The sequence below is a fragment of the Echinops telfairi genome, unplaced genomic scaffold, assembly GCF_000313985.2.
Source record: "Echinops telfairi isolate 266 unplaced genomic scaffold, ASM31398v2 ScPeMD7_7465;HRSCAF=8503, whole genome shotgun sequence".
NCBI lineage: Eukaryota > Metazoa > Chordata > Mammalia > Afrosoricida > Tenrecidae > Echinops > Echinops telfairi.
In genome coordinates, this window is record NW_022111365.1 from 10017549 (window position 1) to 10034309 (window position 16761).

Consider the following 16761-nt stretch of genomic DNA (forward strand, 5'->3'; position numbering starts at 1 on the left):
ACAAATGTACTTTACACAATTGATGGATGTATGGATTGTGATAAGAGTTGTATAAACCCCCACTAAAATGATTTAAAAAAATACTAATATTTAAAATGCTTGATACATGGATGTATGTATTGATTGTGATAAGAGCTGCAAGAACACCCAATAAAATGATTGAAGAAAAACAAAACAAAAAAGAAAATCCTTTAGTCCAAATATTACATTCTCATTTATGTCCCCGAGAATAAGAATAAGATGAGCTAGAACCTACAGACAGTACGCACCATGGCTTCCTATGAATCTCCAAAGTCTATACAAGCCATAGCTACCATCTGCCCCTCATTTCATTTAGGGTAGATGGTTTTTTCAGGTAAAGAACTTTTCCCACTCTATTCTCTCTCTCTCTCCTGGAAAGGATCATCTTTTATAGCCAGCATAGAGGAGAAAGTAGTGATCCTTCTTGCCATGAAAATAAGAACCACTTGCAAAGCCAACACTGATTCGTAGTCAGTGAGTTGACTTTGAGCATAGGGACACTGTCATCAAAGCCAGATCTTACAATCCCAACTCCTTGGTGGTCATGCTGGGAACACACTTCTCCCATAGTTCCAGCAAAATACAAGAGCTAGACCCAGTGCTGCATTTGATGGCTGCCCACTGCCCCTAGAGTACAGGGATCTGCTCAACATCTCAGGAAATTAGCACCTCCCTGACGTGGACCTTTTTTAGTACATCATCCAATATGCTACCATACAGGCTTACCAGACCCAAGCAGCATATAACACTGAGAAACCAAAGTCTCACCGAGATATCACTGATGGTAATGGCAGAGATGGCCTCCCGGTGAGCAGGCAGACGGGTGACATGATTGAGGTAGTCCAGGTCCCACAAGATGCAGGTACGGTCCTGGGAGCCACTCACTAAGAGGCTAAAGGTGGCTGATGCTGCTAGACATGTGACAGTCTTGGTGTGTCCATATAAGGCCTGGGGGCAGGAAACACCAGTTATAAGAAGGGTACTTTAATTCAGCAACTTGTGGCGATAACCTACCCTTCCTTTTACCACTGAGTCCTAGATGAGAAGGGATTAGAGATACTCAATCATTCCAGTTTGTGGTCATGTATGTATGTGTGTTTGTTCATGTCTAACATGTCCAGGAGCTAATGCCCAGCTAGGTAAGAATAATCTTTAGTTCTCTTTACCAGAGTCCAAGCTGAGACCAACATCCTCCTTAATCTTTTTACCCTCCTCATTTGTCTTGCCACCATCAGCCTGTCAGTTTGTTGTACTGAGGTGACCTGCCTGTTGGAATGATGCTAGCAGTTATACCACTAGTATTCCAAAAGGATCTGAATCATGTATAGTGGACAGTTTTCATCAGAGCTTCCAGAATAAGACAGAAAAGGAAGAAAGGGATCATGATCTACTTCCATAAATTAGTCAATAAAAAACACTAATTTTACAAAAAGCATAACAGAATATCATTCACAATGTAATAGTGCTAGAAGATGATGGTTCAAGATTTCACTGGGTTATCCATAAGTAGCCATGAGTAGGAGGCAACTTGATATTGTTGGTAGGTTCCATTGAGTCTGCTCCAACTCACAGCGACCCGATGTACAACAGGATGAAACACTGTTCCGTCCTCACAATTGTTCTTATGTTGCAGCACATTGTTGCCGTCACTGTGTCCATCCATCTTGTCAAGGATCTTCCTTTTTTTCCTGCCTCTCCACTTTACCAAGCATGATGCCCTTCTCCAGAGATTGGTTTCTCCTGGTAACATGTCCAGAATACATGAGAAGTCTTGTCATTCTTGCATCTAATAAGCCTTCTGAATGTACTTCTATCAAGACAGATGTGTTTGTTCTTTTGGTCATCAATGGTACTTGTGTTAGTCTGGGTTGACCAGAGAAACAAATTCAGAGACACTCATATGTGTATGAGAAAGAGCTTTATTATAAGAGCAATTGAATATTGAGAAAATGTTCCAGCCCAGTCCAGATCAAGTCCATAAGTCCGATATTAGCCCATATGTCTGATACTAATCTATAAATTCCTCTTCAGATTCATGAAACACATGCAATGATGCCAAATGCAGGGAGATCACAGGCCAGTGGGTGGGAAGTCTTGTGGATCCAGTGGTGGTGGAAGCATCTCAGTGCTGGGGTGGGTCTCCACGTGGCTCTTCCAGTTCCAGGGCTCTAGCATAGCTCTGTGTCTTGTCATCAGTAATACAAAGCAGAGACTGTTTCCCCACCTCCATGGAGGAATACAGGAGTTCCCAGAATCCTCAGGAGAAGGCCATGCCAGTATGGAGACCTCATTGGCTATGGCCTGATTGATAGGCTAGACTCCACCTCTTTGCAAGTTGACAGGAGATTATGTAACTGCCACAGTACTTTTTCAATATTCTTTGCCAGTACCATAATTCAAATGCACTTATTTTTCTTCTTTTTCAATGCACAACTTTCACATGAATATGAGGCAATTGAAAATACCATGACTTGGGTCAGGCGCACCTAAGTCCTCAAAGCAAAATCTTTTGTCTCAACACCTTAAAGAGGTCTTTTACAGCGTATTTACCCAATGCAAAGTGTCCTTTGATCTCTTGACTGCTGTATCCATTAATATTTATTGTGCATCCAAGTGTGTTAGACAGGGTTCTCTAAAGAAACAATACCAAGACACTTATGATTTTATCTATCTATCTATCATCTATCTAGATATATGTAACATGAAGAAATAAACAGCTAATTGTTATACAGAGCAGCACAGAGTGCTCAGTTCAACTCACTTCCGTGAGACAGTTAATGTACTGGCAGTCCTTCAACTCACGAGGGCTGCTGGGTGCAAATCAAGAAGCAGACAGCTGAGTCTTCTGTAGAGCAATACAGGCAGTCCGACCACAGGTAGCAAACAGCAGGGCAAGTCATCAACAGTCAGCCAGACAACAGGGTCCGACACATTCTAGCTCAAGTGATGTATACACCAGCAGTGTGGCAAAGCAGGTCTCAAAGAAACCTCAAACTATAGCAACACGGTCCATGGGTTGGTTGTCCCCCAGATAGTAGTGTAGCTCACAAGTTGATGCAGAGAACTAGCTAAAGCAGCTGCACACTGGTCCAATCATCAAAGAGCAAGAGACAAAAAGGTGAGGCTCACCAAGCCATTTATCTCTTGGCTCTTCAATTAAACTACAACCTTATTAGTCCCACATGTGTTCATTGGCCATGTTGGCATAACAAACCTACCTATCACACCAAGCAAGAAATAATCATTGACAACTTCAACCTGTTTATTTTCTCTCATTTATCATGATGTTACCTATGGGTCCTTCATTTTGTTGTGTGGATTTTTATTTTCTTTACGTTGAGTTGTAATCCATCGTGAAGACTGTAATCCTTAAAGTTCATCAGCAAGTGCTTCAAGTCCTCACTGTCAGCAAGCAAACTTAATGGCAACTAGTAACAATTCCTTCATTGATTCCCTTTGACTTTCAAGAAGGTAGGAGACTGGTATAGGCTGAGACTATAGTTTCTGACTAATCTGAAGGTTCTTAGATGGGCAGTGCCTATGCCACAAGCTGGTATGTTCATTCCTGGCAGCCTCCTTTAAAAGGAACAGGGAAGACTTAGTTGCATTAATAGATAGTATTTTCACACAGAATATCTCTCTCTGCATCCCCGTGCCCTGTGCCTCATCACCTCCCCTGCCTGGGAGCCACCTTGTTTTTTGTGGTCAGAACTGAATCCTCAGTTCTGGGAAGTTCCTTCTGAGAAGAGAATTTGAAAGCACCTGTCAAATCCTCTGCTTCCACCATTTTATGCAGACAGCTTTTATTTTCCAAACACGTATCAAATCTTCTTTCTTGGGTCAGCATCGTCTATTTGGTGACACTTCAGGATCCATCAAGGACAAGCTAGAGTTCACGGCAGAACTATTAATTGCTATGACTGACTAACGTGACAGCTTTGAGAAAATGATGCTCAGCCTCCTGGCCCAAATGAATGAGTAGCTGTGTCTCTCCTGGAGGCAGAGGTTTATTACTATGTGAGCCTGGCTGATTGTGTTTCCCAAAGTTATCTCTGATGACTCCTCCCTGATTTCAGAGCACATTTGTGCACAGAGATCTCAGATTAGTCTCAGCTGATAATCACAGGTGGTTGTAATGGAGACCGTGCTGTTCCTGGCAACAGATACCTTGGGTACCAGTGGGTTTGGCAAGCTTCTCTGTGGATATATCCATAAAGAGATATCCTTCAGCCAAACCTGTACACATAACCATATATAGCCTAGATCATACTCTGCAGAAGCCACACTCTCAGGATCAGGCCTGGGGCTTTAAGTAACTCTGCTACCATGTGACCAGACTAGGTACCAATCTGGGTTCATTGATTTCAAAAATTTAAATATATATATTGTGACCTGATATATCAGATTTATTTGTGGTTTAGTTTCCAGGGGGCTGGTATGTTTCTGGGGTTTTTCTTAATGTAGGAATGTGCTCTTGAGTGTGTACAAGAATTCCCTGGAGTGCTGTGAACACACCATAGCTGAGCCCAAATCCTGAGATTCTGACTCCATAGGCCTTGGGTAGGACCCAAGGAAACATGCTTACCGGGCTCTAATATGACACTGCTGGTCTAGGCACTCACTTGGAGCACTGTGTTGTAGTGCATTAGGAGTCAATGAAAAGTGTTGTTGGTAGTGCCAAGAACAATTGAGCTAGTTCTGACTCATGGCAACCCCATGTACAATGGAATGAAGCGTTACCTAGCCTTACGTGTTCTTCATAGCTACCGGTACACTGGAGTCCATTGTTATGTCACTGGGCATTTTGAGTGCCTTGCACTGTGAGCTACGAACAAAAGGTCAGTAATCCATCAATTGTTCCATTGGAGAACAATGAGGTTTCAGCACCCATAAAGATTTACAACTTTGGAAAAACAAAAGGGGCAGTTCACACTGTCCTATATGGTCACTATGAGTTGGGATTGACTTGTTGTGTGTTTTGGTTTGGGTTTAAAGCAATATATTGAATAATATATTGAACAGTATCTGTTGTGATTCTTTGGGTTTTGAGATGAGGAAGTAATTTTAATTTGTTCTCAACTGGCTCTTTTGTGTTCTTTTTTAGAATAATGCATTTTTACAAGACCTGTAAGATAATGTCATTATGTTGCCTTCCCCCCAAAATACAAAAAATCAAAACCCACTATCATTGAGTTAATTCCATCTCATGGCAATCCTATGCAAAGTTTCTGAGAAGGACAATCTCTACAAAAGCAGATAGCTTCATCTTTATCCCATGGAGTGGGTGGTGAATTTGAACTTCCAACCTTGTGGTTAGCAGCCCAACACCTAACTCATAACACCACTAGGATTCCTAAGTAAAATAGTGAAAAATTAAAATAAAATAAAAACTTCTGAAAATAACTGCTGGCTCTAGTTCCACTGTGGTGAGAATAGTACTCTTAATTGTTAGTGGTATTATAAATATATAGAATAATTTTAGAAATCATTATGCTACTGTTTAGTAATTCTAATAAATAGTTTTTTTATGAAACAATCAGAAGGAAACAACAATCAATATAAGATCTTTTGTGCATCACTATTTATAATAGTTAAAACTTGGAAACAATTTAATTGTCTAGTTTTAGAAGCATTTATTAGACTGTGGTGTATTGATGTATTAAATAATTGAAATGTAATTTTATAGGAATGGAATAATAGAGAACAATTGAAATGTAAATTATGGAAACTAATAAAATAGAGAAAATATGGCAGGCTATGTAAAAATAGCAAAGTAAAAATTTGTATTCCTAAATTATTTCTCCACATCCACCACCATTTAGTATAGAGATTATTCTGTTTTGAAGTAAATTTAAATTTTGTTTGTTTAATATCATTAAAAAGAAAAGACTTTAAAAACTATTTTCAAGCCTATTTCATAATAACTATTCTGATTATAGTCCAGATCCCCATTCAGGGATCATCAAGGCCATATCAAGCTTCATGGGTATATGAAACATGTTTTATTTTTACCTGGAACTCAAAGCATGGAGAACTTTTCAAACCGTCTTCTCTTGAATTGGACTCAGGACAGGATGATAAATTATATTTTATGGCATCGATAAAATAGAGGCTTTTACAGAGCATCTTCAGTTCTGAACAGGGCACAGGGCAGTGGTGGTGATGGGAGTGGGGGAGGGCTTCTCAAGGTTCGGGGAGTCTAAATGGCTGACTACCCTGCCTTAGAGAGGATAAGCTCTTTGAGGAGGTAATACAGATCTCTTTTGAGCCAACTCATGGTGTGCCCCATTTGTGTCAGAGTAGAACTGCGCTTCATAGGGTTTGCCATCTATCATTTTTCAGCAATAGATCTCCATGCCTTCCTTCGGGGAAAAACTCAAACGTCAGTCTTCCAGTTAGCAGCTGAGTGTATTAGCTGTGTACACATGTGAGGGCTCCATTCTCCACTTTACTCACTCCCTGCCATCCAGTAAATTCTAATTCACAGTGACCCTATACTTAGGGTAGGAAGAAATAACACAAGCACAAAGGAACAAGTAACCCTTGAAGGGGTAACAGGTGGCCATCGCTTTCAAAACAGACCTTTTATTCATGTAACTCAGGAGTGCCCACATGCCTGGGGCAACTTGGAGGAGAAAGGAGAGACTCCGAAATTATTCAAAGAAGCTCAGCATCAGTCCAATGAAACATCTTCAGTTTAGAAAAATCTGACCAGTGATGATTTTTTTAAGTTTTATTCTGATTTGGGAGATTACATAGGTAATTAAAAATCAGAAATAAAAATGAATTAAATTTTAGAATAAGAAACATTCTTAAAGTATCCCAGCACAAGTCAAAAATACACAGGCAGAAAGCAAGGAATTTAGAGCTCAAGATCAAGTCTTTCTGAATCTGTCAGAAATCTAGTCAGAAGTGGAGATGACAATGGGAGCTCTGCTGTAGACGTTCCCTGATTCGTGGTGACCCAACACACAACAGAGTGAAACTCTGCCTGGTTTTGTGTCATTCTCATGATAGGTTGTGGATCAGACTTTTGTGATCCCATAAGATTTTCATTGGTTAATTTTTGGAAGTAGAGCATCAAGCTTTCCTGTCAAATCTGTCTTAGTCTAGAAGCAATTCAGCCTCACACCAACACGCAAGCCTCCATATGAAGGAGGTGCTGGGCACGTGGCATGAAACGAATCTCTAGGGATATTCTGGTGCCTTCTAAGGGTTAAGCAAACAATAGGTATTGCTATGGTTATTGCCAAGTGGCGTGGCTCATGAGGTAGGGCAAGAGTGAATTCCTTGCCTCCTGGTCTGTGGTAGTTACATAATCTATTGTTGATTTGAGAGGATTAAGAGTGAAGAGGGTGGAGTTTAGCCTGTCAATCAGGTCACAGCTTGATGACCTCATTTGGAGAAGCTTAGAAGATAAATAGTTCACTGGAGGCACGGGACACAGGTGCACTCTCTGAAAGACTCTCTACTGACAAGCCACATGGAGCTATGCTGATGGCAGCCAGAGCCCTAGAGCTGGAGGAGCCACATGGAGACCCACACCAGCGCTGAGATGCTTCCACTGCAACTGGACCCACAAGACTTTCCACCCACTGGCCTGTGAGCTCCCTGCATTTGGTGTCATTGCAAGTGTTTCATCAGTCTGAAGAGGACTTTATAGATTGTTATCAGACATATGGGCTAATATCGGAATTATGGACTTGATCTGGACTGGGCTGGGATGTTTTCTCAATATTCAATTGCTCTTATATATAAGGCTTTTTTTTTTATACACATGAGTGTCTATGAATTTGTTTCTTTAGTCTACCCAGACTAACACATGATCTTTCATCTGTTCTGTTGTTATATACCTAGTTATGCTCCGAGTCTTTAATTTTCTGTTGTATGATCTTTGATGAGTAATTTACCTCCTTGTGTCTTCCTTATTTATAAAACTTCAACAACCTTACTGCCGTCATGTTAGCGCAGACTTAATCAACTGAGTGGAATTGCGCTTGGGGGTTTCTGAGACTGTAATGCTCTACGGGAGTAGAAAGTGTCATCTTTTGCCCCCAGAGCAGCTGGTGGTTTCAAATTGCTGGCCTTGTGGTGAGCAAGCAGAGCACCTCACCTGGAAAACAGGGATACAATTGTGCCTATGTGATCAGGCTGCTGAGAAAGTAAAGAAGCTCTAGTGGTGCTAGGGTGAGTAAGCCCTGCATAGTAAGGGGAGTACCCCCAGTCTTTGTGCCCACCCTCTGCCCCTCAGTTGTCTCCTGTGCTGGAGGGTCATACTTACCTGCTTAAGGTGCAGACCTCTTGCCTGACCTTTGGTCGTGCGGAGATCCCACACACACACCACCGTGCTGACTCCTGACGTGATGACCATTGTTGCAGAGGGGCACACAGCACATAGGCAGCGGCCCCAAGCAGCCAGGTTCTCAAACGTCATCAGGACCTGTGGAGACAGGGGGACTGAGTGCTGGTTCAAGGCTGGTATGAGCCCAGGCTGGGGCAGGACAAAGTGACTGGGGTGAGTGCAGTGACACTTGTTTAGTATTGCTTAATTGAGATGTGCACTGGGTCAGGCCCTGGTGACAGAACCAACATCTGTGGAGACAGCTCTTAGGAGAAGGTAGCCCTAATTCCTGTATTGATGGCTACCTCCTAAAGATGACAGTGACGATGTGGGAGGGAGGGGAAGCATGGTGGGTCGTGACTGAATCCAATGTGAGAAAGTGGTGAGAGGAAGGAGGTGTGAGAGGAAGGAGGTATGAGAGAAGCTGGAAGGAGGGGACTGTATCAAACAAGCAGCCATGTAGGGGTGGGGTGGAAAAGTATCAAGAGAGCTGACCCTTGCCATCTTACAGAAAGCTCATCATCTGTTCTCTAAGCCAGGTCTGGGCAGGAGAAATCCCCATGATGTACCCGAGGATCCTAGACTGACTGCCTGGGCAGGTTAGATATAACTAAGTAACCTGCCAGCAGGGACACCTGCTTTGAACATGGGAGTGTAAACTGTTAACTTGTAGGCATGACTTCTTGAAATAGGACTTTAAGACAAAGACCTTTGCAGGGTCACACGGATGTCTCATGAACAGGCTGGGCACAGCTGCAATGGAGCATGGGGCAACTGTCCCTGTGCTAGGCTGCGGATCCTCTGAGTACTTCTGCCTCCCCCCAGCAGATTATTGGGGTGCTGAGGGCCACTTTTCTCTCTGATGAAGCTCTCACCTTGTCAGAGCCATAGGTGCCCAAGCAGCAGCTGAAGTCATCAAAGCCCCAGCTGAAAGTCCTGTTCCAGAGGTCAGGCATGAGCACCTTATTCTTCTCCACAGCCAAGATGGTCTTTTCCGTGGGGATAATTTGACCGATGGCTCCCTTGGGGGATTCAGAGCCTAGAGAAAAGAGGTACATATCTGTGTCCAGTTAGTATAGTGGAGTTCATGTGTCCAGTGTACCTGCTCTAGCTGGACCCTGACCAGGACAGGGGAGACTTGAGAAGGCAGAACTTGATCAAGCTTTTTTTTATTTCCCCCCCCCCACCCAGCTAGGGACTCATCAGGGTTTTACCTATTGGGCCCTCTTATCCAGGGCTACCTAAGTCCCTCCCAGAGCAGGAGTCAGGCCACCAATGGCTCTTTGTCCCCTTAGAGACTTTGATCCGTGTCTCCTCCATTCACTTGGGCAGACATATTGAGTGTGTAGCCATGCAGCTCCTCAGTGTCTTCTTGGGGATACGAAGAATAGCTTGGGCTGATTACAAGGACAAAAGAACCCTTACAAGACCCAATCATCTGGTCCCTGACCAGGATGGCTGCAAGGGTTTCTTGTGACAGGCAACACTCCTATGTATTCACCCTACTTCATCCTCCAAAAGTCACCATCATAGCTAGGATCCAGGCGCACAGGCTTTGTTATCACCAGCCAAGCCCTTCACGTTGTTGGTGCACCCCATCGATCGAGAGGATGCCTCTTTTCCAAGGCTGCTGTGAGGAGTAGCAGGGCAGGCATGTGGGACACCCAAAACTAACACTGTAGTTTGTTCTCTGCCACATCATACTCTACTGCCATTCGAGTAGGCCAGTCCCACCTCTCAACATGTTTCTGTCTGAAATGAGCCTGTAAGTCACTGAAGACTCCCAGTCCACGTCACTCTTCCTTTCTCCCTTTTTTAGCCACTCAGACCAATATTTAGATCTGAGGAGTAAGGAATCTGGAGGGCTTTTTTGTTTTCATGAAGCAGTTTTTATTGTATGTTTTTAAACTTACTTTTCTCTTGTTAAACCCATCACTTTTTGTGTGCCTATTCCCTCCAACCCCCCAGCTCTCCCTTCTCCCTGCTCCCACTCCTGTCTCTGGCCACCTCATAGTCATCAAAGCCTTGCCCATTAGTGTATCAACCACGTTTTTTCTTTATTTTCCATATAATAATGATGATGTTAGATATTTATCTTTGTAAGATCGACGGAGTTTGCTAAGCACAATGTTATCTTGCTTTGTCCATGTCTTCTGGAGCTTGAGAGGGTTGTCATTGTTTATTATCGACACATGCATCACATTCCATGGTCTGAATGTGAAAAGGCTTGTTTATCTTTCTTCTAGAGTTGGAGTTTTGATGGTTTCTAGGTTTTTGCTATTATGGAAATTTCTGTAATAAACACAGGTGTATATATGAGGAGGTACCCCCCAAAAAACAATTTTTTCAAAGCTATGCAATTAAATTTTTTTACAAAACAATCTTATCACCTTCCAAGTACTCTCCATTACATTTAGTACATTTCTCAAATCTGCGATTCCATTCTTGGAAACATTTTTCAAACTCATCTGTTTTGAATGGCTGAGAGCACCTCCCTCATTTTTTCCCTTCACCTCTTCTATGTCCTTCCATGTCCCTCTGCATTCACAGCAGTGAGGTCAGGTGAGTGAGGTGTGCCGGGCAAGACAGGCATGTTGTTTTTTGCCCTAAACTGGTGCACTGAGATGGTCGCATGAGCAGGTGCATTGTTATGGTGGGGAAACCGGTGGCCCCCACCCCCACCTGTCTGCCATAAATCAGGCCTTTTTTTTTTTGTCACACACTGTTATGCAATCTTTTTAGAACCTCTACAGAGAAAGCTTGATTAACAGTCTGACCTGGTGGAATGAATTCCAAATGCACTATGAGTTGAGATTTTCATTCACTCAAGTTGATGGATGTCCAGAACGAAGTTTGTCATCAATTGACATTTCACCCTTTTTGAAACAAGAAAATCACTTGTACACTTGAGTTTTTCCCATAGTGCTGTCCTTGTAAGTTGTGCTCACCACAACAGTTTCTGCAGCATTTTTACCAAACAGCAAACAAAATTTCACAGTCGCATGCTGTTCTTTTACATTGGCCATCACAAAAAAAGATGTTTGAGTGAAACTGCTTTGATAAAAAAAATCACTGTGACCAGAAAAGAACCTTCCCAGGTGACGCCATTGGGTGCACTAACTCAGAGCGAGTTGCTTGATGTTCATCTAGTGGGAGAAAATGCATCATACAAAAGCTCGCCCAGCAGAACTTTTCTCTGCTTTTTGGGGGTTACATGTTATATCCTTAATTTCTTTTGGGTACATACTCAGTAGAAAGATCCCTGGATCATAAGGTACTTGGATTTTCATTTGTGTCAGGAAGTGCCATACTGATTTCCATAATGGTTCTCTAATTCTACAGTCTCAGGAGTGATGTAAAAGCACTCCTATCTCTCCACCTCCTCTCCAGCATTTGCTATTTTGTTTTATTGAATTTCGCCAAATCTGCCAGTGTGGGGTGATAGCTCATTTTTGTTTTAATTTGCAGTTCTCTTGTTAATGATCATGAATATTTCTTCATATGGTTGTTAACTGCCTGTAGGTTGTCATTGGGAAATTGCCTAATTGTGTCTTATACCTATATTTTTGTATTTGGTTATTTGTATTTTTCTTGTTGAGATGTAGTTTTCTATAGATTTTGGAGATTAACACTTTATCTGATACCTTATTGCTGACTTTCCCCCAGTCTGTGGGTTCTCCATGGACTCTTTTGAGTAAGTCTTTTGTTATGCATAAATATATTGTTAGTAGGTCCCAATTCTTTATTTTGTCTTCTAGAGTATGGATATTTTCTCTTTATGTTTGGTAGTATGTTTATGCCTTGTATTAGGGTCCTTAAGTTTGTCCCTAAATTTTACATTGATGTTCGTAATAATTGTGTGATTTATATTTAGGTTTTTTATCTATCTTGAGTTTGTTTTGTACATGCTGTGAGGTACGGGTCCTTTTTCACTTTTTCCTGGTGAAGATGCAGTTTTTCCAGCACGATTTGTTGAAAAGACGGCCTTTTGTCCATTTAATGTGTTTTGTTTATTTTTATTTTTTTAAATCGTTTTATTAGGGGCTCATCCAACTCTTATCACAATCCATACATACATCAATTGTGTAAAGCACATTTGTACATTCGTTGCCCTCATCATTCTCAAAACATTTGCTCTCCGCTGAAGCCCCTGGCATCAGCTCTTTTTTCCTCTTCCCTTCCCTTCCCGCTTCCCCTCATGAGCCCTTGATAATTTATAAATTATTATTTTGTCATATCTTTTCCTGTCTCCCTTCACCCACTTTTCTGTTGTCTGTCCCCCAGGGAGGAGGTCACATGTAGATCCTTGTAATCGATTCCCTCTTTAAAAAATAGTTACCTGTAGGTACTGGTATTGTTTTAGGGTTTTCAGTTCTAACCCATTGGTCTTCATATCTATCATTGTACTAATACCAGGCTTTTTTTTATTTCCATGATTATATAGTAAGTTTTAAGGTCTGAGAGTGAAAGGGCTACTTTGTTTTTAATTTGTAACAGTGTTTTATTTATCCTAGTTTTATTTCCTTTCCATATAAAGTTGGTAACTCATTTTCCCAAATCTTGGAAAATTGCAGTGGAATTTGCATCAGAATTGCATTTATTTTGTAAAGTAATTTTGGTAACATTGATATTTTTACACTGTTTTGTCTGCCTATCTAGGAACATGGTAACTTGTTCCATTTGTATAAGTTTCTTTCAGTTATTTGAAAGAGTATTTTGTAGTTTTCTTTGTGTAAATCTTTTGTTTCTCTGGTAAGATTGATTCCTAAATATTTTAGCTTTGTGTAATTATTGTGAATGATATTGTTCTTTAATTTCTTTTTCAGTGTCATCATCCTTAATACACAAGAATTTAACTGGTTTCTTTATGTTGATCTATTAGCCTGCGACACTGTCAAAAATTTCAATTACTTCGAGCCATTGTTTAATTGAATCTTAATGGTCTTCTATATATATAATATTATGTCCACCTGCAAATAAAGAGATTTTTATTTTTTCTATGCCTATGTGGATGCCCTTAATTTCTTTTTGATGCCATATGACTCTAGCTTAAACTTGCAGAAGTGTATTAAATAAAAGTGGTGATAAGTACAACTTTGCCTAGTTCCCATTCCAAGATGAAATAATTTAAATTTATCTCTATTCAGTGAGATACAAGCTATTGGTTTCACATATATGGCTTTTATTGTGTTGAGAAATTTCCCTACTATAGTTATTTTGTTGAGAGATTTTATCAGGAATGGATGTTGTACTTTATCAAATTCCTTTTCTGCATCGATTAATATAATCATGTGCTTTTTTTCTTTATGTGATGAGTTAAATGGATTGTTTTTCTAATATAAACCATCCTTGCATATTTGATTCTTGCAATGTTCATGATTTTTAAAATTTGTTTTACTTTTTGATGCTTAGTTGGCATCTATATTCATTAGGGATATTGGTCTGTAATTTTCAATTCTGGTGATAGCTTTGCTTGGTTTTGATATCAGAGTTATAGTTGCCTCATAAAATGTGCCTGGTAGTGTATTATCCGTAATCAACCAGGTTGAGGTAAAACACAAATAGTCCAAAAGAAAAAAAAAAGAACTTACTATCTCCCTCCCAATAAATTTGACCTTACACTCTTTAGGACCAACATGTCATCTCCATTTGGTGAGATCTCCCCATGTGGCATCGTCTTCAGAATTCATACCCAGGACCCTGAGAGCCAAACCCACCAAACCTTCTGCCCCAATTGGGTGACTGTTCTAATCTGGTTTGAGGGACATTCCTCTGCTGACCTCCAGCCATTACACAGTCTCTCCAAGCTTTGTGGAAACTAATGAAGCCACGGAACTTATAATAATAATATAAAAAGACAAAAAGACTGACAAACAACAATGTTTACAGAGTGCTAACCACGTGCTGAGTGCTAATTATGAATTATCTCATTTTGCACTGCCCTTGTGTCCACAGGCTCACAAAGGCTCAGAGACTTGCCTGAGGTCTCACATCTCAGCCACAGCAGGACTGGAACTCATGCGTGGGCTGTCTGGGTCAGAGCGCATGATTGTCCAGCAGAAGGCTAAGCAGCCCCGGGGGCCAGAGATAGCTCTTAGGTGCAGAAGTGGATCCTTTTCCAGGAAATGTATTGTTGTTAGTTGGCGTTCTGTCACTTCGAACTCATAGAGACTCAATGTACAACAGAACAAAACACTGCCTCGTCCTGCGCCATCTTCAGATGTGTTCTTATGTGTGAGCCCACTGCTGCAGCCCCTGTGTTAGTCCATCTGGTCGAGGCTTTTACTGTTTTTCTCTGTCCCTCTACTTTACCAAGCATGATGTCCTTTTCCAGGAAACTGGTCTCTTCTGATGCATTTCCAAAGTATGCCAGACAAGGCCTCACTATCCTGGCCTCTAATGAGCATCCTGGCTGTCTTCAAGACAAATTTGTTTGTTCTTTTGGCAAACCATAGTATTTTCAATATTCTTCACCAGCACTATTATTCAAATGCATTGATGTTTCTTTGGTCTTCCTTATACAATGTCAAAATTTCACATGCATATGAGGCAGCATTTTTTTTTATCATTTTATTTAAGAGCTCATACAACTCTTATCACAATCCATCTATACATCAATTGTGTAAAGCGCATTTGTACATTCATTGCCCTCATCATTCTCAAAACATTTTCTCTCCACTTAAGCCCCCGGCATTAGGTCCTCATTTTTCCCCTCCCTCCTTGCTCCCCCCTCCCTCATGAGCCCTTGATAGTTTATAAATTGTTATTTTGTCATATCTTGCCTAGGTTTCTCTTCATTTCTATAATAATTTGATAAGTATATTTTGATGGTCTTTCATTTGGTGCATATATATTGCTTATAGTTTCTTGTTCAATTAAAGCTTTCATAATTAGTGATCTTCTTTGTCTCTCATTATGTCATAACATTTGATGTTGATTTTGTCTGAGATTAATATTGGTACTCCAGCTTTCTTTTGACTTCTGTTGGCTTGATACATTTTTCCCATCCTTTCATATTGATCTTTTCTTTATCTCCTGTCTTTTTAATGACCTTGTGCTTTCTTCAGGTGTGATGTTCTCGATGTCCTCCCACAGCTTGTCAGGTCTTCTGTCACTAGAGTTCAATGCGGCACTTCTTGTTCTCAAAATTCAGGTGGGTTATATTCAAGGTCATAGCTTGGCTCTTGCCTTGTTTTCATTTTCTTCAATTTTAGCTGGAACTTACATATGAGTAATGTGTGGTTTGTTTCACAGTCAGCTGCTGGCCTCGCTTTACTTGCTGACATTGAGCTTATCCATTGTCTCTTTCTACAGATGTAGTTAGCCTGATTTCTGTATATTCCTTTTGGAGAAGTCTACACCTTTTGTGTTGTTGGAAAAAGATATCTGAAATGAGATCATTATTCTTGCAAGATTCTATCCTGTGATTTCCAGCTTCTTTTCTATCACTGACAAGACTATATTTTCCAACTACTATTCCTTCCTCTTCATTTATGACTTTTGCATTCCAATTATCAATAACTGTCCATGCATCGTGATTGCATGTTTGAACAAATTCAGACTGTAGGTAAAATTCTTCAATTTCTGCATCACTAGCTTTAGGAGTTGGTGCATAAATTTAAGTAATAGTTATAGTGACTGGATTTCCTTGTATGTGAATATGACATTATCCTATTGGATTTCCTTGTTTGTGAATAGATATTATCCTATCACTAACAACATTGTACTTCAACAGACCTTGAACTGTCATTTTAGATGATGGATGTGATCCTATTCTTGAATCTGTCATTCCTAGCAGAGTAAACCATCTGATTTTCTGATACAAAATGGCCACTATCAATTCATTTCATATCACTAAAGCCTAGAATATTGATCTTTATGCCGTCCACATTTTTTTACAATCTCAATTTTCCTATATTCATACTTAGTTCATTCTTATTTCCAATTATTAATAGATGTTTGCAGCTAATTTTTATCTTATTGAGTCATTCCTCATCAGCAAATAGAGGTCCTGAAGTCTTTTCTCCCACGGAATATACTCCAGCTATATAATTATGGCCCAATTTGCTTTGAGAGGCAGCTCTTCCTCAGTCATATTTTGAGTGCCTTCCTATAAATAGTTACAGTCCCCAAATGCAGAGGGGTTGCTGAGTCAGCGTTGTCTCGAGGGCAGTGGATGTGTCTTGGTCTTCCACACTGAGGGCATCACCTTCTGGTACTACCTCTGACAGGGTTCTAGTGCTATTCAGAACATTTGCAGGGGGAATTCTTCTGAAGTGAACAGTTCACTCCTTCTTTGTAGTCTGCTCTTACTCGGAAAACACTGCTGAAACTTGTTCACTTTGACTGATCCTTCTGGTATTTGAAATACTAGTAACATAACTTGCAGCATCACAGCA

General features: G+C 40.7%; 1 protein-coding gene across 1 annotated transcript in view; it reads right to left on the reverse strand.

The window, feature by feature from the left end:
* Window positions 1-16761, reverse strand: part of WDFY4 (WDFY family member 4) — a 404997-nt gene that overhangs the window by 7829 nt on the left and 380407 nt on the right. Inside the window, exons 54-57 of the mRNA XM_004716253.2 lie at window positions 14143-14197; window positions 9238-9422; window positions 8303-8461; window positions 790-969 (exon numbers count right to left, since the gene is read on the reverse strand). Of these exons, the coding sequence (XP_004716310.1) occupies window positions 790-969; window positions 8303-8461; window positions 9238-9422; window positions 14143-14197 (579 nt within the window). The remainder of the gene's footprint in view (window positions 1-789; window positions 970-8302; window positions 8462-9237; window positions 9423-14142; window positions 14198-16761) is intronic.